Source organism: Bos indicus x Bos taurus, chromosome 14 (assembly GCF_003369695.1).
Source record: "Bos indicus x Bos taurus breed Angus x Brahman F1 hybrid chromosome 14, Bos_hybrid_MaternalHap_v2.0, whole genome shotgun sequence".
In the NCBI taxonomy this organism is placed as follows: Eukaryota; Metazoa; Chordata; class Mammalia; order Artiodactyla; family Bovidae; genus Bos; species Bos indicus x Bos taurus.
Genome location: NC_040089.1, coordinates 57,549,320 through 57,575,009, shown reverse-complemented (window position 1 = coordinate 57,575,009; position 25,690 = coordinate 57,549,320). Strand labels below are relative to the sequence as shown.

Sequence of the window (25,690 nt, the reverse complement as noted above, 5' to 3'; positions counted from 1 at the left end):
GCAATCTACTCACCTGACTTCTATAACTCCATTCCCTCACGATGATTTTTCTCTAGTTTATCCAGCTGTAATTTCACATCTCCTTTTTGAATTAGTGTCATTTATCTGCTCCTTAAAATTATGCTTGATCAAATATTTAAGTGAGATCTATTTCACTACATATGCTTTTGAAATAATCTTGTCTAATAATTTTAATTTCTGCCTAAATAATCTAGAGTCCAATATCATCCACGTTGGTCCTGCTTGAGCTCAGACTCATTATATTCCATTGGCAAGCTTGAATCACTAGCATCTCTAATTCAACATGTAAAACTGAACTCATTATCCACTCCCCGAAACCTGTGTTCCTTATTTTGGATATTTGCACCATCTTCTCTCTAATTAGCCAAGACAAAAATCTGGAATGACCTTGATCCTTCCCACCTTCCATCTAATCATGGAATTATTTGAATTTTTCCCCTTAAATCCTCTCAAAATTTAGCTTATCCAGTCCATTCATGTTATGCTGCTGTATATATCAGGTCCTCATTCTAACAGATTGTATCATTTGTCCTCAATGATCCAAACTTTTCCAGTTTTACCTCCTTCGAACGCATTCACTAATTGCAGGAAGTACAGTCCTTCTAAAGTGTACAAAGAACAAAGCTCAGACACAATCTTCTATAAAACGTATTGTGTAAATTGAGGGATGCCTGTGTGTTTCCTTAAATTTTAAAAACACGTACATATATATTTACTATTGAGTAGTAGTTACTCACTTTTTTCCTTATACATTATTATTATTATACTCTACACAGAACATAACCTTCAGCACATTATCCCAGCATTCTTGTTGCAGTTTAAAAAAACAATAATTTTATTAATATAAACTTCCTTGTACTTCTCATTAATGTAACTTGCTTATTTTTCTGATTGTAAATTTCCTTATGCTTTAATCACCTTTACCCTTAATACCTTCTTAATGCTTCATTTGGATGCTAAGTAGCTGCTCACTGTTTTTGTTAAAAATATTTCACATTCTGCTCATTAAGCCTATAAAATGATTTCCTAAAGGGAGTGCTATATAATTACAATCCAAAAACTCATTATGAATATTTTTGTTATACCTTTCCCCAATGGAAACATTCAAGTTAATTTAGAGCCTTAATAATTTTCTTCTGTAAACTTTTATATTACTGTTTTGATGTTTAGACACTGTATTAAAGTGCACACGTATTCTTATTTTCTTTTAAGTCCATTTTAAGCTTACAATGTTTTAGCACCTTTTTATTGTCAATTCTGATTCTTTATAACATACGTAGGAAGTATACATTTATTTTCAAATTAGCTTATATAAGAGGAACTTAGGTAAGGTAGTCCTGGTTTTGTGGCAAAAATAGCTGAAAATGGTACCCACCTTTATGCCCTTTTCCCTTTATACGAAACTCAGATATTCAAAATGCATCCTATTATTCCACACCAAGTTCCGAGAATTTACTGTCAATTGTCATATAATAATTCAGCATTTAACAATTGACAGGACATCCTAAAGCAGAGAAAATAAAGGCAAAACCAAACAAATGGGACCTAATTAAACTTAAACATTTAAGTTAATTAAACTTGCTTGCACAGCATAGCAAACCATCAACAAAGCAAAAAGACAACCTACTGAATGGGAGAAAATATTTGCAAATGATTTGACCCATGAGGGGTTAATATCCAACATATATAAACGGCTTGTACGACTCAACATCAAAAAACAAATGAGCATCCCAATTAAAAAAGGCAGAACTGAATAGACATTCTTCCAAACAGCAAAGGCAAATGACCAACAGGCACATTAAAACATCGTCAACACTGCTAACCATCAGGGAAATGCAAACCAAAACCACAATGAGGTATCACCTCACACCTATCAGAATGGCTATCATCAAAAAGAACACACATAATAAGTGTTGGCCAGGATGTGGAAAAAAGAGAACCCTTCTACCCTTTGGTACAGTGGAGCCTTCTCAGAAAACTAAAATTACAATAACATCTGGCCTAGCAATTCTGCCCCTGGGTATATATCCCCCAAAGAAAAAAACCCACTAATTTGAAAAGATACATGCAACCCAATGTTCAAAGCATTATTTATAATTCTTAAGGCATGGAAACAACCTAAGTGTCCATCAACAGATGAATGGATAAAGAAGATGGGCTATACACACACACACACACACACACACACACACACACACACACAATGGAATGTTGTTGTTGTTTAGTTGCTAAGTCATATCTGACACATCTGACCTCATGGATTGTAGGCCACCAGGCTCCTCTGTCCATGGGATTTCCCAGGCAAGAATACTGGAGTGAGTTGCCATTTCCTGCTCCAGGGCATCTTCCCAAAGCCAGGGATTGAACCCACATCTCCTGCATTGGCAGGTAGACTCTTTACCACTTAGCCACCTGGGAAGCCCATACAATGGAATACTACTCAGTTATAAAAAAAGAAGGAAATTTTGCCATTTGCAGCAACATGGACAGACATAGGGCAATATGCTAAGTAGAGTAAGCCAGAGAAAGACAAATACTGTATACTATCACTTACATGTAGAATCTAAAAAGCACAGCAAACTAGTGAATCAAATAAAAAAGAAGCAGACTCACAGATATAGAGAAAAAACTATTGGTTACCACTGTGGAGAGGAAAGGGGGGAGGGGCAATAGAGAAGTAGGGTTAAAAAAAAGGCTGTTATGAGATTGTATTAAATCATATGTGTGAAACTTTTGCAAATATAGAACACTATAGAATTTGAAGAATTTTTCAATAAAAAAAGAACACAAGAAATAAAAAAAGATGATTATTGACAGGACATAACAATTATAGTAGAGACGTGGGACTCAGACCCGTTGCTTTGATCTAATGTTCTAATGCAGCTAAGCTTTCTTATCATATCCAAGACTGAAAGATTTTCAAAGATTGAGACTTTAGCACATTTGGTAATTTTTTTCATAGAACCCATACTTCCATATATCTCTAATTTTAAAACTTGTAAAATATTTTAAATGAGTAGTTGCACAAATATGTTACTTTAAATTTTATTTAAATCAAATAAAGCTGCCATTGATGTGCAGAAATTGGCATAGAAACTACATGAGTTTAATTCATATAAAAATTGAAAGACAAAATCCTATTACCTAATTGTCTTATCCTGAATAATTAAATGCAAAGGATATACATGTTAAATGGCCACAGTGCACATAATGGAGTCATAAAACATTTTATACTGCTTTATTATAAATAATTGGAACTATTTCATTTTTTAAACCCAGATAACAAAACAGTAAATATCATGCTTTTTCCCATTATTTCCTTTTATTTTTGTATTATGAATTGGAAAACGTATTACTTTTCAAAAGAATGGTAAGTAAAAAATCTCTAGGAACACAAAAACAAAACACTCACTTTCATTCACTTAAATGAAAACATCAAGGAGGTTTTCAGAGGAAGCAGCTAAACAGTGCTATGAAAGAGTCGACAAGAACAGAAAAGCTGCGGAATACCTGCAAACATCAATTTTAAGCAGAACAGATTTGTATACACATGTAAAAGTATAAACGTTTGATGGTAAACTTTGAAAAAATAACTTTTGAAAAATGTGAGTAGCTTTATTCTCTCAAATGGAGGAAACCCACAAAGGCACAAGAGATCAAGTCACCAGGCCTAAAACTGTGCCCGATAAAAACTTTTACTTTTTTTAAGAAAGGAAACTCAGAGTGGATTTCAATTTTCTTATATCAGAGTATACCCTATGTTTTGATAAAAACTGTTCACGCTTGTAGCCTTGAGCACTTAGAGGCAGAAAGCACTTCTTGACAAAATACTGTAGTAACTTCCAAATGCCATAAATATGTGTCCAAAATTGACTTAAAATCAGTTAAGCCATAGAAATATTTTCATTGTGATTTATAGTAACTAGTAATTAGAATTTTCTTAGTCAAGTGACTATGATTAATTTTCTCTTTTGTTCATGTGTTTTAACATATAATACAAAGTTTGCCAATTTTTTTCCTGTAATGGTAATGTCTTAAAATCAGAAATTGCCTAACAAAACAGAGCCCAAGGTAGAAAAATATGAAGAAATAGTATATTTCATAAAGTTGTATAGTAGTTTTTTGAAAATGTGCTTATTTGCATCAATTGAGGGCAATGTGGCATATTCCAGAATAAACAGCTATTAGGTTTACTGTAGATATAAACATGCTATGTACAATAATATTTATAATTCTTCTTTCACTTTTCATAGACTTCAAAGTGTATCTTTTATAGAAACTGGAACAGAGTGAATCTGGAAAGCAAGTTTCAGTTAATTAGTAAAAATTAAATTAGCATGAAATAACAGGGTGAAGGATTGAAGATAATTATTTTAAAAATAATAAAGTTACACTTAAGTGGACACATGCAAGAAGATACTGTAAAATGACCTGTTCCAGTTTACTTGGTTTTATTTCAACTTATTACACTCTAAAATACTGCTTTCATGTATAATATCAAAAGAAATATTAAATGCATGTATATTATTTTAAGGGCTTGATGATATATTTCACATTCTTTAAACTTTACTCAGGCTATAAATATATTTATATATCAGTCAGTTTTTAAAATAAATGAAAACTGTAGCATGGGGGGAAGGATAAATTTTCATCTCATATGTCCAATAGTTGATTATGTCCATCTTTTCTGAAAACTGTATCAAAAAATCAAAGAATAACGGAGTGTGTTTCTACTTCACACTGCTATTCTTCATGCACTACAATTCTTTATAGTTTACCAAAATGGAATTTACATTTGAAGATGGGTTAACTGATATCAACTAGCAAGTATGATTTAGGAATTAGACTTCTGAAATCCATTTCACTAACTCAGAGGGCAATGCTGTTCTTCCTGAACTTTTATTAAAATTGTGCAACAGTACAAACTTATTAGGTTTGCATAGAAATAACACCATTTCACTGGTGTAATATATCTTTTCCGAAGGATTATGGCAAGCCAGATTTTATTATTCATGTATACTCTTTTTGTTGTTGTTCATTTTCTTCTTCTTCTCTCTCTCTCTTTTTTCTTTTTCTTTTTTTGGTTTTACATGAAATAAACCATATTTATCATCTGGCTACCATAGTTCCAAAATAAGATCCAGTAGTAGTTTGAAGCACAGTGACCTTAACAGTTTCTTCCCTTTTAAAAGCATGACAGTGAATGGCAGTCTATAGTCAAGCCGTATGAACACAATCATCCCAAGTAGAGACTCTGTGAACTCAAAAGGTTCCAAATTCACAGTCAAGGACCTTGGTGACTTCACATAACTGCTACTTGTTGCTAGAAGGGAGACCATATGTTTGCTTCAGAAATTTTCAAGCAGTTTCTCATCTGGTGGCTTCTCCAGATTTCTTGGTGGCTTTTATAATTGCTCTTGACTGACATTATGCCTTCAAAAGTCCAAAGGTCGAATCATCATAGTTGTGGAACGTAAGGAGTAACTGGGCCCTTTGAAATAATGCCATTTTATTCCATTCAGTTTTCCATGGTTCTGTCCCGCTGTATAAAACATTCCATTTAGATTGGATGGGCCACAGGCATCAAACCACCAGCCTGAAAAATTAGTTAATAATGAAAGAGAAGGAGAAGAAACAATTACATAAGTAAATTGAACATTTGGAAATTCATGCCACTTACTGAGGGGAAACATTCATACTTATGATTATTTGCAAATCAGAGGTATTCAAAAAATATCTTCCTGGTAGTGAAATTGTTTTAAATAGCATCCAACAGTGTAATCAGAAAGAGGAACGCTCTCATGAAAATCAGCTTTCAGTGTCACTCCATTGGGACTCATTTCCCAATGTAATGATGGGAAGCATTTGGGTTTCAAGATACGATCTAGTCAGGCCTGGATTTGTACAAAGGGTAAGTAAAATGAAACCCTTCAGAGGTATTCCACCTGAAGCCTGTTATTGGAAATAGAGCAATTAATTATTAGCAATGAAGTTCAGAAGCTTGGACAGCTAACATCTAAACAGAAAGAAATGTCCTCCATGTAGTTCATAATTTTGCCTACTGGCCCTTAGCTGCTTCTGAAATTAACTGGATAGCAGAAAATAACTATGAATTTGGATGGCTATACCCTCTCTGCAGTTTATAGCAATATGGGAAGCATTCATTCAGAGTAACCACATAGTTCCTATAGAGCAGAATGTTTTCCTGTGATTGTCAAAGTTCTTTCTAAACTTAGTAAAAAGAAAAACGATGAGTAACATATAGATCCTGTGCTCACATAGCTCTCTGCAAGGATAACTCAGTACTTTATTTTTTAAATGAATTAAGTTCTTAGCTTTTGGATAAAACATAGTACTTTCCCCCTCTCTCCTGAAGCAATACTACTAAAATCTTTAGGGAGAGATTTATGCCAGAGACATTCTGGCATGTTTGTATTTGGATACAGTTGACCTCCCTTTGATTACAGAGTTATACCTAAGGGACTAATAGCTAAAGAAAGAGAAAGCTGTACAGCTGATGTTTAACTGTAACATGAGCATCATCTTGCAGAAACTTTAGAAAAAGTTAAATGGAGAAAAACTAGTTCTCATTTTTCAATTTTGGAGGGTGAATACAGCTGGGTTGTGTTTATAAAGTCATACTAGAGGCCTAACAAGCTATATTAATCACTAACTCATACTAGGAAAAAGTAAGGTATGTCAACGAATTTGGAAAGACACTGTATTTAATGTTTTAGCAACTGTATGCAAACAACATAGATGTTAATGTAGTCAAAACACGGGGGACAAGAAAGTTCTTATTTGGCAAGGAAGGAGGAAACTGTAAAATTCCACCTTTTTCTTCTTAGGATTAATTCCTTTAAAATTTTTTGGTAAGTACAACCAGTAAAACTATGCTATTTATATTAAAAAAAGGCATTCTAATAGTAGGGAATTTATTTACCCGTAAGACTCTTAAAGGACAAAATGAAACTCTACTTGATTGCTTCAGTATTTTAACTTTCTCCTCCTTTTCTATGACCTTCTTGAGGCACTCTTCCATCATGTTAACGAGCCTTTCATAGTCTTTCAAATATCCACCACGGTCTCTAAAGCAAGCACAGTTACTCGATTGTTGAGGACCACTACAAATCATAAAAGGATCCTCCAAGTTACATTAAGATACTCAGGGCAGAAGTGTGCGGATTTGTTTGGTTTATAGAAAGTCATAAGAGTTCTGGAAGAGTGTGGGAAGGCAGACGTCTGTTGGAACATAGCCTGGCAATGAAGGGCACAGACGGAAGAATGCATTCATTGGGAAACTACAATGAACTTCCGAAACAGACAAGAAAAAGTAGGGACACATGAGGGAATAGGATAAACTGATTTTATGTATCTTTCCTAACGAGTAAAGTGGGAAAATGTTCCAGGTAAGAAGAAAGGCATTTTGGAGACACTGAAAGGAGACCAGTATGGATAGGTCAAAGTTAATAAGAGCAACAGTAGCCTGAAGCTGTGAGGGTCTGAAGATCGAATCACATAGTCTTTTATTCATTATCCCTGGTTGCTCAGTGGTAATGAATCAGCCTGCAATGCAGGAGACATGGGTTTGATGCCTGGTTAGGGAAGATCCTCTGGAGAAGCAAATAGCAACCTACTGTAGTATTCTTGCCTAGGAAATCCCCTGGACAGAGGAGTCTGGCAGGCTACAGTCCACGGGGTTGCAAAAGAGTCAGACATGACTTAGCAATTAGACAACAGCAACAACAAATGTAAAGGCATGGTTTATATTCCATATTCTTAGTCCCACACCTAACAGAGTGTGCTTAGCAGATGACTGGCAAGGGCCTACAGACTTATTGACAGACTGTTTCTTCTTTTAAAGCCTCTATGGTCTGAATTAGTCCAGTTTATTTTTTTTAAAGCTATATTTGATAGATACCTGTATATATAACATCCGAGTTTATTGTATTCATTTTTTATTTCTTTATTCATTCAATTTATAATCCTCATGAAGTGTTGTCATACAACACTCAACAGGACAGATGTGGTCCTTACTCTTATGGAGCTTACTCCTAATGTGACAAACAGGCAAAAAAAAATGTAGCAAATAAATAAAATATGTACAAATCATTAGGAAATGATGATGGAAAAAGGAAGAAGAAGAGGATGAGGGGAGGAAGAAACAGAGAAGAGGAGGGGGGAGTTAGAATCAGGGAGCTATGAAGGAGAATAATAGGAGACCTATTTGACTTTTCATGTTCATGGAAGAAGTTGATATTTCATGAAACTTGACAGATGAGAAGACTGCAAAGTGAAGATGGGGAAAGACTTTACTAAGCAAAGCATAGCACATGCCAATGCCATGAAGCTGAAAGAGAGTTTGGTGTTTAGGGACTAAAAGAACTTCAGTGTAGTTGGTGGTATCCAGTGGCCAAGGGAAAGACTTGCAGGAAATTAAGGTGGAAAAATGGCAATCTTGGTGGAAATTAAAACAATGTGGAAAATCTTATAGTTTATCCAATCTATTTGTCTATCATCAGGTGAACAAGTGGAACATTCTCTAGGAATGGGAACCAATATTTTACCAGGGGAACCACATCTGCCAGGTTAAATGTTTAATTAAATATTATTTAGAGCCCTTGTTCTCTAACTGTGGTCTACCAAAGCCACTCTGAGCACATGTTGATGAAGGGGGAATCAGTTCAACAAATACTAACCAATGGACAGATATAGGGGTCAGAGTTGAGTAAAACAAAATTCCTGACTTCAAGGAGTACACAATTTTGTGTAAGAGAGAAACAAACTGTTAAATGAGGAGATAGCTATTTAACAGAGATAAGGAAAATCTTGGGAACAGAGGCAGAATGTCCTGTTTGTGGGTCTGTAAGGTTCACTCATCACTTGATCTGGATCCTGAAGGATGGGTGGGAGTTCACAGGGTAGAAAGAGATTATCTAAAGACAGTACGTACTCTGGCAGAGCAGGAGAGAGTGCCTGCCAGCAGCATGGCTTGGCTGCAATGCCAGTGGGTAAGGGGTTGGAGAACACAGGGCTGGCAAAATAAACAGGAACAAGAACATGGAGGGTTTTATTGTATGCTTAAAAATGCTCTTGTGGGCAATGGGGAGCCTAAGCACCAGACCAGAAATTAGAAGACCCTGACTTTGATGCTGACTTCACCAGTTAATAGCTAAGGGATCTTAGGCAATAGTAAATGTAACATTTGATATCTGAACAGTTACTATGTATCGGGACTCTGCTAAAATATTTATACGCATTTTCTCAGTTTATTCCACACAACCCTATGTGGTGTGGCAAGTACTAAAATGAAGACCCTGATGCTCAGACAATTTAAGGAACTTTTCCAATGTCGCATAGTCACTTACCTCCTCATTCCTAAGATGTGGATCATAAATATCTAATCAACCATTTTCACAGCACAGGTGCAGAGATCATATAAGATGGCACACTATTAAAGCCTCTAAAAGCCTATCTAAAGGTTCTTTTGTAAGTTATTTAGGAAGCAGGCATAAACTTTAGAGCAGGAATAAAAAGAATCAGATCTTATGGGATCATCACAATCATTTCATAATGAAGACCAAGTCATCAGTGCCAACATATTTACTTATTTGCTTGCTAGGGTTAATTAGAGAAATATGAAAATAATTTGGATTCAAATGAGTACAGTTGTTCAGTGTTCGTGTTGTAAAGATATGGCATTTAACTACCTAATATGGGTTTTATGGGCTTATGTAGGGTTTAGGAGGTAAAGAATCTGCATGTAATGGAGAGGCAGATATACAGGATAGACTTGTGGACACAGTGGGGGAAGGAGAACGTGGGACGAATTGAGAGAATAGCTTGGAAACATATACATTACCATATGTAAAATAGATAGCAAATGGGAATTTGCTCTGTGACCAAGGGAGCTCAACCCAGTACTCTGGGACAACCTAGAGGGGTGGGGTGGGGTGGGATGGAGCGGGAGATAGAAGCGGGGTTCAGGAGGGAGGGGACATTTGTATACCTATGGCTGATTCACGTTGATGTATGGCAGAAACCAACACAATACTGTAAAGCAATTATCCTCCAATAAAAAAAAATCAGACTGCAGAAAATAAAATGAAAGGGCAATTATTACTCATGACAATTTCAGTTGTAGTGTCAGTGTTCTTCCCGGGGACGGGGGAGCCTGGTGGGCTGCCGTCTATGGGGTCGCACAGAGTCGGACATGACTGAAGCAACTTAGCAGCAGCAGCAGTCCTTTATAAAATACTCTGAACTTTCAGTTCGCAAAACTAGTTATCTGTATGCAAGTAAGTATTTCCTGTTTTTTTCTGACAAGGAACAACAAGGAATTTCTTTGTATCAAATATTTAAGTTTGCCCACTTTCTACCGCTCTTTGAAAAAATTAAGCATGACCTGGTCATTTAACACAAATCCTGAAAAGAAGTGGCTTTAAAGCATATTCATAGAAAGCAGGCAAAGAATACAGCAGGCTCCTGGTTACTCCTGGTTAATCTCCTTTCACATTCACAGATAACCATATGTACTCATGGGTCCTCAGAACAAGGTAAGTTTGCGTAGATTGAAGGTATCCTTGTGAACATATAAAGGAGTATGCCTGGGTTTGCATTTCCTCTCCGATTAGATATCAAATAGCTGAATTAAATACCTTCTAAAATTCTGGGGTGATATCAACTTTGTACTTTGTTCTATAAGTGCCTGGGGATAGATGAGCAATATGCTAAACAAGTTAATTAGAAGAGGCACTTTAAGCTTTAAAGAACTTAGCAATGAACGCAAAGGATGGAAGGGAGCGGCAGCTTCCATCTGCTGTTGGGACAACTGATAAAATGTCTTAAATGTTTTAAGATTGGCAATTGCTGAGATGAACTTTGCCAAGCATTTTTCTTCATAACCTGTAACCTTATGTATATTTTAATAAGAAATCCGAGAAGCATGTTTCTAATTCATTTACACTTAACTCATTAAAATTTAGTTTTGGAATAACTATCTTGGGCTTCCCAGGCCTTGAAAAATCATTTGAGTCTTTTATCTCTGAAGCAGAAAATTCACATTTTATCACCAATACATGAAACTTTGCCCAGAAAACAGGAACTTGATTCTAAACTTTGTACTCAGGAAGTTCAAATTTATTTGAAAGTCAGGAAACCTAACTCTTAAATTCTTCTGATCCTAAACAAAATGTCTCTCAACACTTCTTTTCTAAGGTAAAAAGTACAGCAAAATAAAAAGATCTACCTGTGGTTATGGGTTTCTTTCTAATCAGCAACATGCAAAGAACTGGCACAGAGAGTAAGAATCTTCCTCTTTTAAGGAAGGATGAGGCTGAAAAAAAAAACTGACTGATGCCTAGTGATCATCGGGACCATCATTAAAATCACTCACTGATTTCACGGGTACAAATCCAGCTCCTACCCAGAACTAGCCTCAAGGAGCAGCTGCAAGCTCTTGTGTGCGGAGCCGAAGGATCCTTCCAGAACTCTGCATTCCTTCTGTCATTTCATCCCATACCCTCTTCAAGTCAAGGACTTGGCTTTTTTCCCCTTTCTCTTCTTTTTGTTCCATAGATAGAAAGTTGTTTATCCTGGCTGGTAATCTTGAATTCATTTTAATCCTTTAGGTATTCTCTTACTGCCTCTTTCCTCCCTTGGACTTCATTTTACTTTTAACTACAGTTAAGTGAGGAAATCCTCATGAAAATGGGCCTTAAACAGTAAAACAGAGCTAAATTCTTGTCTTTGAGTGCTGTTTCTTTTAAGAATGGCAGTAGAAGGAGTGGATAAGGTAATGGCTTATCTGGAGGTCATATTCAAATCCTCTGAAATTAATTCTGCGACCTTAAGCAACTTAGCTAAGTCTTCCATATCTTAGTTCTCACCAAAGATCTCTATCGAATGGTTTGTGGAAGTGTCCTTTAAACTATTAAGTGTGTCATTTATGATAATGCAGAAATGACTGTTATACACTAAGAGTACAATGTATATTCACTATATTACTTATTATTAGAGTAAAATATAAACAAAATTGTTTGGCTATTCTCATCAACTATTAAGCTTTGGTGGCAGCCTTGTGTTATAGGCCTATCAGTTCTTATTCACTTTTTTCCAAATTGAACTTTTAAGAGACATTTTCTGATATTATTTTTTCCTTTTTCCAATAAATATAAACTTCCTCCCAGAGAACAGGAATATAGTCCTAAATTCTGCACTTAGAATGTTCAAATTTATTCAAAAGTTATAAACCTAACACTCAAAAGTTTTCCAATATGGAATTTAGTCTTCTGGGGTTAGGTTATTCTTAAAATGTGGCTCTAGTCTTTAATATTCATCCCTTTGTTCCATGTGTGTGCATGCAAATTAATATACACATGTGAAAGTGAAAGTGTTGGTTGCTCAGTAGACTGTCTGACTCTTTGCGACCCCATGGACTGTAGCCCGCCAGGCTCCTCTGTCCATGGAATTCTCCAGGCAAGAATACTGGAGTAAGTATTCTTCCCTGATGGCAGTAAGTAGCCATTCTCTTCTCCAAAAGATCTTCCTGACCCAGGGATTGAACCTGGGTTTCCTGCATTGTAGGCAGATCTTTACCATCTGAGCCACCAGGGAAGACATATACATACTTTGGCATTTTAAATCTAAGTTCATGAAAAAGTTACATTCATATTCACATTGATTTATTTTTATGTCTTTTCACCAAGATAATTTGTGATTTCACAATGTCCTTTCAGAGTCTGAGAGCCTACTCATGCATTTAACCAAAATTTATTAAGCACATCCTGTGAGACAAGCACTACACTAGGCCCTGAAGACACAATGGTGGAGAGCATGATGTCCCTGATTTCAAGAAATGTACCTTTTTTGTGGAACAGGCTTATGCACTAAATAAGAAATTGCTTTGAAATACAGTAATGCAATGTAGATATCTGTGGTCAATCTTAAATTATCCATATGGATCTTTTCTCTCAACATGTTTGCCTTAAAACCTAGGGAATGCCAGTTATCTGACAATGCTTAGCACATCCTTCCTGTGTTATCAAAAACTCTAAGATTATTACATTTTCCCAAAGATCTGTCACTTTAACCAGTTAGGGAGCCTGTTAATTTCTTCCATTTTGTCTTCTTCAAGGTTATATAGCAGGCAAGGCAAGCATTTATCAACTCTCTACTGCTAGCATCTGGTAAGTTCGAGGGTGTACTAAGAATTTATGTGTATGACTTTATCCTGTCTTTTAGAATTGAACTGAGAATATCCTTTGTTAGCTTTAGCAAAGTCTTGTCTGTCGACTGACATAGTTTATGTGTGGGAAAACAGATTGGAGTTTCTACCACAACAGATTCTTTCTGCAGAGGCTTAGGTCACATTTTTACATAGCTTTTATATTAGATACCAAATAAGAAAATTGTGTTGAAAGAAAAGGTAAGAAAAATAATGTAAAACAATACCATATTTTGTTAGGGGTCATTTTCTTTTCTTTTGGTCAGCAACCTTTAGTAATTATAGTTTCTAGCAGAATTTAGAAAAATATATTTTGAAGAATACTAATTTGGTACTAAAGCCCATGTTTTCTTTGCATGTAAAAATCTAATGAGAAAATGTTTTCATTTTCATAATTTGAGTCATAGTTTTTTGCATATTTAATACAATAAATTCATATAAACAAAAGCATGTGTTGACTGATATTACATTTTCATTTTGTAAATATTAAATAATAGGGAAAACATTAAGTTTATAATGAAACTGATTCTTTCCTTGGATTCATGAGGGTACAAGAAGGGCTCTCCTGTGAGACTAAGAAAATATTTCCTATAATCACCTCTTAAATTTATCCCTCCCACTACTGAAATATATACATTTGTTGTAATATACTATATAAAGGGGGAACCTAAGGAGAAAACTTACACATTTTCTTAAGTTCAGTGAATCACAGAACATAGATATTTCTGGTTTGTAATAAATGCACACTAACAAATCATCTCTAATGATTAATTAAGAGGTCAGTTTCATAGAAAATGTGTGTGGCAATTTTGATTTTGAAATAGATTGTATGGTCCCATAACAACAGTGTAATAAAACATAAAAATTATTCAGTTTTTAAATTGGACAGAAGAATTTCTGGTAAGGTAGAAATAAGTACATATATGTCTGGAAAAGGACATATCAAACACTGTGGTATCTATTTCTACTGCTGCAAATATGTTTTTTTAGCCAGCTATACTTCTTTTCCACTAACAATGAACTACAACCAAACTGAAAAATAATATTACTTGTTTTTCTCTACTGCAGCCACTAAGAGTACACAGAATAACAAACTCACAGAACCGGAAGAAAACGTAGGAGACAATCTTATGTAGACTGGCAACTAGAGGAATGTGCATACGTAAACTCTCTCATGTAACTACCTTTATATTTTCTTGAAGGTGTCCATAACTAGACATCCACAATCTTTTCTGGAAACTCATTCCAGTCTTTGATTCCTGGACACTCCATCAAAAGTCACTTTTCCCTTCTCCAATAACGATCACGTGCTATATTTTGTCCCCAGAACTTGCTATAATGTGAAATCGTGTGTTTATTGTTTACTTTTTGTTGATGGTCTTCTTCAAAAAATACAAGCTCTATTCTGTCTTGCTTATTTTTCTAATTGTGTTGACTCTTAACAGTTACTCCTTAAAATTATGTTAAGTAAATAGAAGGAAGTTAAGATGTTAGGAAGATGGAAGAACAAAATGTTCTACTTTCTGTCTAGCTGAAATACCTTCTATTTTTAATTAAGCCTATCTCTTGTTTTTCAGTCGTTGATAGATAGGGTAACAACAATACCACCTTCTCCAACAAAAATCCCTCCATGTACTTGAAGAAAACTATTTAGGATGGTTAAGCAGGCAATAAATCTGACTTTATCCTTAATTTCTTTTAGAGGAAACAATGGAAAATATATAAATAAACAAGATAAAACAAAGCTTTAACTGATGATGACAGAGAACTAAGAATTATTAGTTTCAAAAAGCATGAAATCTATCTGCTTAAGACATGATTTAAAATATGTAATAAGTCAAAATACACACCTTTTAAAAGGAGAAGAAAAATCATTAGATGGAGAAAGTGTTTCTAAGGTGAACCATGGCAGAGAATATAGAGTGGTGGTGGTGTGGGGGTAGTTAAGTAGAACATAAGTTTCAGATAATACTCAAGTTACCTGGACTGTCATTGACATTCACCCTTGTGTACCCCAGTTCTTAGCTATCTAAATTCCACATATTAGTTTTGCAGAGTGCATCACTTTGCAAGACCTGGATTCTTTTAAAAGGATATTTGATAGGGCAGTGGTGTTTATTACAGAAACATATTTACTTAGACTATTCCAGCCCAAGCAATAAGTGGAAATTTCTTCTCTTCAATATATGTGTTTATTGATGGGTAAGAAGTAGGTCCAAGAATGATTATGGATGAAAGAACATGACAAAGTTCAATCGTCTGAAGCAGAAATAAAATCACAATACTGAGCGATGTAGTTTTCTCATCATTAACCAAGAGATGCATTCTCCTCTTTGCTTTGCTCAATATTTTCATTATTATGACAGTAATATGAACATATTGGAACACTATTCTAAGTAAACATTTGAACAATTTTACTGTTGGTCTTTCATGTGTTGTATTTATTTGATAAGAAAAAAATATCTGTAAAAACAGACATGGAGAAAATGAAGTGCACGTCTATATTAAAGTGGGCAAAAAAAGTACAATCAAAGTCCGTTTGTCCTTGTATAAAGTTGCTGATAATTTCACTTAAAGGATCAAGGAGGTAATAAAAAGCGGTATTTTCTTTTAGGAAAAAAAAAGTTCAAAACCTAACCTGTGGGTAACATTTTCAAAATATTCTAAATTTGTAACAGCTAAAATTGCATATAAAAGACTTTTGAATGTGATGTCAAAATGGCATTTTTAAAGCTTAAGGAGGAGGATATGACAGAGGCAGAATCATAACAAGCTGGCTTTGGTAATGATAAGGCCAGTCTGATGTTGAAAAGATGTTACTATAAGTGGAGTGGATGGGAATCCAAATGGGATGTGATTTGGTAGTGGTAGTAATGAAGGGCCTGGGTATGGTGATGAAGTTGGAAAGATTTTTCCAAAATGTTGCCTCTGTACTCTTTCATGCTTTGTTAATTAATGAGAAAAAATTCATTTCATTGGTTTCAAAATCTGAAAGTGACTTCAAGGGTTCCAAGATGGTTATTCATTCATTCATGCAACACATATTTTATTGAGTTCCTATGTGCCACAATCTACCAAGCTAGATGTTAAGGATAAAATGATGAATATTTAATTACTTTCATTTTCCTTATGTACAAAACGTACAATCGAGTTTCTCTTCCTGTGTCTTTCATAGAGTTGGTTTGAGATTCAAGGAAGATAGTACAACACATATGTAACAGGTAATAATATATAATTATAATGATAGTAATACTATATTTGGAGAAGTAAAATGTTAGATTTGGAGAGTTTTTTCTCTACTAGCATGAGTTTGTTATAGGATAACAAACAGAGGATAAGAATAGTTAAAGGTGGGAGTGATTACTCTTCCATTAAGAGAGGGAAACAACACTAAACTGTGAGAAGAGAGACACTGGGACAAAGCTTCCTTTACAGTTTTGCTTGGTGCCAACTCTTTTATGCCAGAGCCTGGAACAATTTTGAGCGACATCATTTGCCGTAAGGTTTTAATTCAGTTGTTTCTTAGACTTCACTCAGTCATTTATTAACTTCACGAGCAGTTTTTGCCAGGCCCATTTATAACTTTTATTAATATTTAATGAATATTTTTCTTGAAATCAATGATTTGTTAAATATCAAATATTGTGAATCCTTTTTAAAATGCAAAGTTTACATCATTCCTTTAAAGAGGAAATCAGCACCACTTTCTATAATAAAAGGGAGACATAAAACTCAGCAAAAAAAAAAAAAAAAAAAATTTAATTAATTTGAGGTAGATGCTATTGCCTTACCAGGGTCTTGAGACTGAGGCTGAAGAGTTTGCTCCTTCTTTGCTAAGAAGAGTAATTATTAAGTGCTGAAAAAGTATAGATAAGCTAGTACTAAACTGAGAATTTCTCTTTGACACACAAGGCGAGAAAAAATATTTAAAAAGTGAAAGAGGATAAACTCTCTTACTCAGTGATATATATTTTTAATGGTATCTTCTGTACCAGCTAAATTGGGCTCCAAAATCACTGCAGATGGTGACCGCAGTCATGAAATTAAAAGACGCTTGCTCCTTGGAAGAAAACTTATGACTAACCTAGACACCACATTAAAAACCAAAGACATTACTTTGCCAACAAAGGTCCATCTACTCAAGGCTGTGGTTTTTCCAGTAGTCATGAATGGATGTGAGAGTTGGATTACAAAGAAAGCTGAGTGCTGAAGAACTGATGCTTTTGAATTGTGGTGTTGGAGAAGACTCTTGAGAATCCCTTGGAGATCCAACCAGTCCATCCTAAAGGAAATCAGTCCTGAATATTCATTGGAAGGACTGATGCTGAAGCTGAAACTCCAGTACTTTGGCCACCTGATGCAAAGAACTGAATCATTGGAAAAAACCCTGATGCTGGGAAAGATTGAAGGCAGGAGGAAAAGGGGATGACAGAGGATGAGATGGCTGGATGGCGTCACTGACTCGATGGACATGAGTTTGAGCAAGCTTCAGGAGTTAGTGATAGTCAGGGAGGCCTGGTGTGCTACAGTCCATGGGGTTGCAAAGAGCAATTGAACCGAGCAACTGAACTGAACTGATACCAGCTAAATGTCTTGCAGAGGTCAATACCTTATAATGTAAAAGCACTGGTATAGCTAGTTTGAATTGCAAAACTTTAGACCTACCTCCATCTCTCTTCCCTCTTGACTCCATTTCAATAGAATGATCAATTACACAGTTGTAAAGCATTTTGTAAGAAAGTTTGGGTTTTTGCTTTTTCTGTATACTGAACATTCAAATTGTTGTTCATTCCACCACAGGGATCATTATGAGTATTTAGAAAGTAGGATAAGGGGGACTTTAAGAGGTTTAAGAATTTATTCAGAACCAAGCTTAGCACACCCCCACCATACATGCTGGGGGAGGAGGCAAACTTCTAAGTATGCTAACAATGTCTTGCACAAGAACATGTGGTAAATTAGTGGGCAGAACAAAATGATCTCTAGGGAATTGCTATTCAGTTTCCTGACCAGAAGATCATAGTCTTTTCTCACAGATAAGAAACCTCAAGCCTCAAACCAATGAAACATAACTTAGAGAATGGCCCCGTAGGACTTACCTCCTGTTAGCATGAGGGCACATTTGCACATGCAGTTGTCATTATCAGCATCTTTAGTGCTGAAATCAGCACCATGCAAGATCAGGCTGCTCTGTTTTCCTGCTGTCCCAGTGTGACCCTTCAAATACAACCTGAAGTTAAAAAAAAAGAAAAGTCGTTCAATAGAATAATAGAACCCAGAAGACTGGTTTTGCTGAATGTTTGGCTTTTTCATCATTTTCTCCCTTCTCTGAACTCAGCCCTTCAACGACTGTTTTATAAGATCAAAGCTCTCTGAACAAAAGAAAGACAGAGAACGGGGTAGGAGGAAAAAAGAAGGAAGGGAGGGAGGCAAAATTCCACTTTACAGACAAGTAAAATTCTCTACCTGTGGGTAGAGAAGTCAAGTGGACCTTAGGAACCATCACTATGAACATAACTAGAGGAGGCGATGGAATTCCAGTTGAGCTATTTCAAACCCTGAAAGATGGTGCTGTTAAAGTGCTGTACTCAACATGTAGCAAATATGGAAAAATCAGCAGTGGCCGAAGGACTGGAAAAGGTCAGTTTTCATTCCAATCCCAAAGAAAGGCAATGCCAAAGAATGTTCAAACTACCACACAATTGTACTTATCTCACACGCTAGCAAAGTAATACTCAAAATTCTCCAAGCCAGGCTTCAATGTATGTGAACTGTGAACTCCCGGATGTTCAACTTGGACTTAGAAAAGGCAGAGGAACCAGAGATCAAATTGCCATCATCTGTTGGATCTTCAAAAAAGCAAGAGTTCCAGAGAAACATTTACTTCTGCCTTTTTAACTACACGAAAGCCTTTGATTGTGTGGATCACCACAAACTGTGGAAAATTCTAAAAGAGATGGGAATCCCAGACTCTCTTACCTGCCTCCTAAGAAATCTGTATGCAGGTCAAGAAGCAACAGTTAGAACTAGACATGGAACAACAGACTGGTTCCAAATTGGGAAAGGAGTACGTCAAGGCTGTATGTTGTCATCCTGCTTATTTAACTTATATGCAGAGTACACTATGTGAAATGCCAGGCTGGATGAAAAACAAGCTGGAAACAAGATTGCTGGGAGAAAGATGAATAACCTCAGATATGCAGATAACACCACCCTTATGGCAGAAGCAAAGAACTAAAGAGCCTCTTGTTGAAAGTGAAAGAGCAGAGTGAAAAAGTTGGCTTCAAGTTCAATATTCAGAAAACTAAGATCATGGCATACGGTCCCATCACTTCATGGAAAATAGATGGGGAAAAAATGGAAACAGTGACAGACTTTATTGTTTTGGGCTCCAAAATAAGATGGTGACTCCAGCCATGAAATTAAAAGACACTTGCTCTTTGGAAGAAAAGCTATGACCAACCTAGGCAGCATATTAAAAAGCAGAGACAATACTTTGCCAACAAAGGTCCATCTAGTCAAAGCTATGGCTTTTCCAGTAGTCATGTATGGATGTGAGAATTGGATTATAAAGAAAGCTGATTGCTGAAGAATTGATGCTTTTGAACTATGGTGTTGGAGAAGACTCTTGAGAGTCCCTTAGATAGCAAGGAGATCCAACCAGTCCATCCTAAAGGAAATCAGTCCTGAATATTCATTGGAAGGACTGATGCTGAAGCTGAAGCTCCAATACTTTGGCCACCTGAGGTGAAGAACTGACTCATTGGAAAAGACCCTGATGCTGGGAATGGTTGAAGGCAGGAGGAGAAGGGGATGACAGAGGATGAGATGGTTGGATGGCATCACCAACTTGATGGACATGAGTTTGAGCAAGCTCCAGGAATTGGTGATGGACAGGGAAGCCTGGCTTGCTGCAGTCCATGGGGTCACAAAGAGTCGGACATGATGGAGCAACTGAACTGAACTTAAAATTCTCTACAGCTTGTGTGCTTGATGTTTGTTTTACCATGTATACTCAAACTCATATCATTCTGATAATGCAAGATCTACCAAAGGAAAATGGGTTTATTTTTATTACTGTAAGTATTAATCTCTAAACAAAGTACATAGAGTGTTGCTATAGCTTATATCATTTTGTTAATATTAATATTGATGATGTGCTAAAGGGTATTTACTCTGTGACAAGCACTTTGTTAAATGCTTTCCTGGTGTTATTTAATTTTTATAGTAAATCTGTGATTCAGGTATCAACATTCCAATTTTTCATTCTAAGCTCAAAGAGGCTTATGGCAATTGTTGACTATAAAATCCAAGTTCTTATTAATCATTGCTGCTGCTGCTAAGTCGCTTCAGTTGTGTCCGACTCTGTGCAACCCCATAGACTGCAGCCCACCAGGCTCTGCCGTCCCTGGGATTCTCCAGGCAAGAACACTGGAGTGGGTCATTAATCATTATGTATCCACTAAACAAATATTTGTTAAGCACATACTATGTATCAATAATTGTTCTCAGCATTTAAGATATATCATTAAATAAAACAAATGGAACGTCACCATGCCCTGAGGGACCTATATTCTGGTGGTGTACCTAAAATTAATTTCAAAGCCCCAACTGTTTAACGTCAAATATGGCATTCTTCAAAACCCTGCTTTACTCTCTAGGAACATTTCTCATATAAAATTTACATTAACCTAGGTCATGGGCTCTCCAACAGTTGCCCGTACATCAAATCATCTGGTTATCTGTGAAAAAGACCTACTCACTGGACTGAGGAATGTATGGTTTCAACTCACACCTCAGATTACTCTTGCACACTGTCCAAGGAGAACATTTTGAAAAGTATTTGTCTAGAATTCAAAAACTAGTGAACAAAACACAGTAGTTGCCTAATGTAGTCCCCTCACATCTGCTCATTTCCTATGGACCTGACACGCTGCCTTCATATCCATCTGGGTACTTTGAACAAATGCAAACTTGCTCAGCTCCTTCACTGGCTCCTCAGGGCTCAACACAGTTAAGGTTGTCAGTAGTCTGTGTTTGATACTCAAAGTCTTCTCTGACTGAGACCTTCCCCTCTCTCTAACTCTGCCTAATATCCCTCTGTTCTCACTCATCAAAGTCATCTAGCAATACTCCCTTCAAATCCATGCGTGTTACCACTTTTGCGCCTGAGTCTCATTTATGAAACTTCTCCACCCACAGTACAGATAATGGGTGATTAAAGCTCTGTGTGAATGAGATGCTACTAGGACTGAGACCAGCTCTGACCAAAATTTTACATGATTCTTAAACAGATAATAAATATCAGTTAATATTTTGAAGATACATATGTAAATATATTTTCCATATAAATATGATGTGTTTGCACCTAAGGACATGTACTGTCCCATTATTATTTTGTAAGAGTGATATATTTTTAGCAAATAACAGTTGTGTGACTGTGCCAAAATAGTTTACAAATACATTCTGCAGAGACTTTTCAGCAAGAGCAAAACATACAACTAAACCCTCCTCAAGTTTCAGTTGTTTCAATAATTAACAGAACTTGTAGCTAACAGAACACTAAAGGAAGCTTCTAATGCTGAATTATCACATAAAAGCTTGCATTTTAAAACTCTGGAGATGTCAAGCTAAAAACCACTCATAACACAAAACTGTAGAATTTCCAACTGGGAATTTGCATTTTACATTGTAGGCAGCCCATGTAGAGATGCGTCTCACCAGGGGAAAGCAAGGTGAGAGGTTACCAAGGGGAGTCCTAGGAACATGTTACCTGAGTGACTTCACAAGACCTTCAAGATATGGTCTGAAGTTTTAAACTGATCACTTTCTCAGCCTCTCAGAGGCAGACACACAACTTGAAAAACAGAGGGAGACTTATGTCCGGTCTCCATTTCCAGTCAAAATAGGGGGCCCAGTCTCATGTTCTCCTTAGAGGGAGTTTCACACAGAAAGCTAAATTATAATCAGAAAGTTGCTTGGTTGGTGAACACAGAATCGGAGTCTGGGGACAAGGATGAATGACTTCAAAATTAAGTAGCTATGACTCTGCTGGCTTGAAATCTCCCTTTCCACTGGGAGTGGGTAAATTTAGCCCACAGGCGCTCTTGGATGAGTGATGCTAATTCCTACTCTGATTCTTGGATTCTCTATAATTTGTGATGACTTTCCTTCTTATTGGTTTAAGGTAAGTCAAAACCATTTTCCCTGCAGTAGCTTTAAGCTCACTAATGGGGATAGACTTTCTAGGACACAATGATTTTCTACATTGTATTCTGTGGATAAGTGAGCACAGATGTTAAGTTGATAGTAACTGAGTGACTAGATGTGCTGAACATAGTTTATACTTTTATGTGTGCCTGTACTAAGTTGCTAGAGTTCAGTTCAGTTCAGTCGCTCAGTCGTGTCCGACTCTTTGCGACCCCATGAACCACAGCACAGCATGCCTCCCTGTCCATCACCAACTCCTGGAGTTCACCCAAACCCATGTCCATTGAGTCGGTGATGCCATCCAACCATCTCATCCTCTGTTGTCCCCTTCTCCTCCTGCTCTCAGTCTTTCCCAGCATCAGGGTCTTTTCCAGTGAGTCAGCTCTTTATATCAAGTGGCCAAAGTATTGGAGTTTCAGATTCAGAATCAGTCCTCTAATGAATATTCAGGACTGATCTCCTTTAGGATGGACTGGTTGGATCTCCTTGCAGTCCAAGGGACTCTCAAGAGTCTTCTCCAACACCACAGTTCAAAAGCATCAATTCTTCGGCACTCAGCTTTCTTTATAGTCCAACTCTCACATCCATACATGACCACTGGAAAAACCACAGCCTTGACTAGATGGACCTTTGTTGGCAAAGTAATGTCTCTTACTTTTTAATATTGCTTTTAAGTTGCCTCAGTAGTGTCCAACTCTTTGTGACCACATGGACTATAGCCCACAAGGCTCCTCTCTCCATGAGATTCTCCAGGCAAGAATACGAGAGTGGGTTGCCATGCCCTCCTCCAGGGGATCTTCCAGACCAAGGGATCAAACCTGTGTCTCTTATGTCTCCTGCATTGGCAGGTGGATTCTTTACCTCTAGCACCACTTGGGAAGCCCTAATACTTTTATATGAGGGTTGTAATTTAAGCCTCATTTGCAAGGGTTTCTTTGTGTTACCAAGGCAATGGGAATGCACAATTAGAAATTTGGGAAATAGAGAAAAGCAAAAAGAATTACTCTTGCCATTATGGTTTACATACACTTAGTCTTTTCCTTGTTTTTTTTTCCTCTCCAAATAGAAAATATTATTTATATCTAATGAAGGAGACACAGGTTCCATCTCCAGGTTGGGAAGATTTCTCAGAGGAGGGTATGGCAACTCATTCAAGTATTCTTGTCTGGAGAATCCCATTCTCAGAGGTGCCTGGTGGGCTACAGTCCATAGAGTTGCAAAATGTTGGACAGGACTGAAGTGAATGAGCATGCATGCATACATTAATACCTGATTATATTCTATAAGCAATTTTGAACAATGGGAGTAAAGTTTCTGCCCACAGGCTCATCTCAACTACACTCCAGGAGTAATCGCTTATGTCAGTTTTGTACCCTTTAAAGTTTCTTCTCATATAAACACAAATGAAAATAAAATAATGTTTTTGAACAACACATTTTTCATATATGATTTTATGACTGTGTTTCCATACCACCACATATTCTTCTTCAACATCATTTGGAAGCTATCCTATGCGTATATCATCAATTGTCACAAGTTTAAGAGTGTCTTTATATATCTCTAAACATACATGCAAGTATATATGTTAGGGTTAGAATAAACTGTAGAATAAATATCTATAATGTTGTTTTGTTATGACCTGCACCAGCATGCAGCTCATCAACAATGGATGTTAGGATCTGTGGGTAAAAGGAGACATTTTTCTAGATCCACTTAATCAAGACCTGAAGGTCAGTCTTACAGTCCTGTTAGCTCTTCTTTGTATTACTGATAAAAATCTTACAACTGGTCTCAATGTCTTGAGCCCTGATCCTTCTCCTTCTCCTGAAAATCATTCTCCAGGTGGCTCATGCAAAACATGCCTCTCATTGTAATTCCTCTGCTCTGGTTAAAAGCCCTCAGTTGTTCTCTCAACACATGAAAGGTACAGTCCAAGTTTCTTATTGTGGTTTATAAGGACTTTGAAGATCTAGCCCTCCTCCACTTTCTCCCACACCAACCCCACACCTCCCATCTCTTATTTCATACACACATACATAATGCTCCAGGCTTACCAAATACTTGCTCCCTCAAAGCATCATATTCTCATTTCTCTGTCCTCTCTTCCTGGAAGGCCTAGAATTTCTATCTGCTGAACCCCTACTCATCTTTGAAGATTTATTTCTAGTATAATCTCAAAGAATATCAGATGGATACCTCTATGATGAAACTTAACTGTGCTATATTTTAGTTGCCTTTTCTTAACTTGTCTTCTCTCATAATAAATTGTAAGCTCCTTGAGGCATGTGTCTGATGTATCTTACACAACTGAATCACCAGAATCTAGAATAAACAGCCTCTGATACTGAAGAAAAGCTCAATATTTACTGAATAAATAAATTATGAATGTGAACTAATGATTTGTATAATTAATTTTCAGTTGGCTGAAGGTAGCAAGTAAAATCAAATCCAAATAAAAATAGCTCTAATAACTAAAATATGCCTGGCCCATATTTTCAGAAAGACAGCTTTTGCATCTTATTTAGCCAGGTACTCAAAATCCTACTTCCTTGTCAACCAACTGAATAATTTAAAAATACACACACATGTATGCTTCTCTTGATCTTTCCAATTCTGTTTTTGTTCTCATATTCTCAGAGACTCCATGATATGAAAACATGTCTGATATATTGTGCAGGTAGAATAAAGGAAGAGAACTTAGGTCTCAGTTCTCATTAGTTCTTCTGTGTTATTGAATGACTCATTTGTATTGTGTGCATAGCCAACTGATATCAGAGAACATTCAAAATATAAAAATGTTTATGGTAAATTCTTTAGCTAAAATTATTTCAAAAACAAAAAGCAAAATAAGGTGTAAAATATTTTCTTAAGGGCCTGCCCAGTCCAGGGATCTTAAAAACAAGAAGCAGAAGCACAGGGAAGTCCCAAGATAGTATACTGCAAATACTGGGACATACGTGGCTGCAATGATTTAAAAGGAGAAGTGAGGGGTTGGCAAAAGAGGGGCAGGGAGTCAAAAAAGTAGGAACTTCCAGTTACAAAATAAACAAATCTTTGGGATGCAATGTATGGTATAGTGATTATAGTTAATAATACTGTATTTTATACTAGCAAGTTCCCAGGAGAATATATCTTAAAAGTTTTCATCTCAAGAAAACAAAATTTAACTATGTATGGTGATGGGTGTTAACTGGGCTTATTGTGGTGATTATTTTGCAATATATACATATAGGC

At 36.4% G+C, this 25,690-nt stretch overlaps 1 protein-coding gene across 1 annotated transcript in view; it reads right to left on the bottom strand.

Moving 5' to 3' along the window:
* Positions 1–4,455: 4,455 nt before the first annotated feature.
* The window catches only part of ANGPT1 (angiopoietin 1), a 302,210-nt gene continuing 280,975 nt past the window's right edge, over positions 4,456–25,690 (bottom strand). The window contains exons 8-9 of the mRNA XM_027561317.1: positions 18,346–18,476; positions 4,456–5,617 (exon numbers count right to left, since the gene is read on the bottom strand). Of these exons, the coding sequence (XP_027417118.1) occupies positions 5,457–5,617; positions 18,346–18,476 (292 nt within the window). The 3' untranslated portion in view covers positions 4,456–5,456. The remainder of the gene's footprint in view (positions 5,618–18,345; positions 18,477–25,690) is intronic.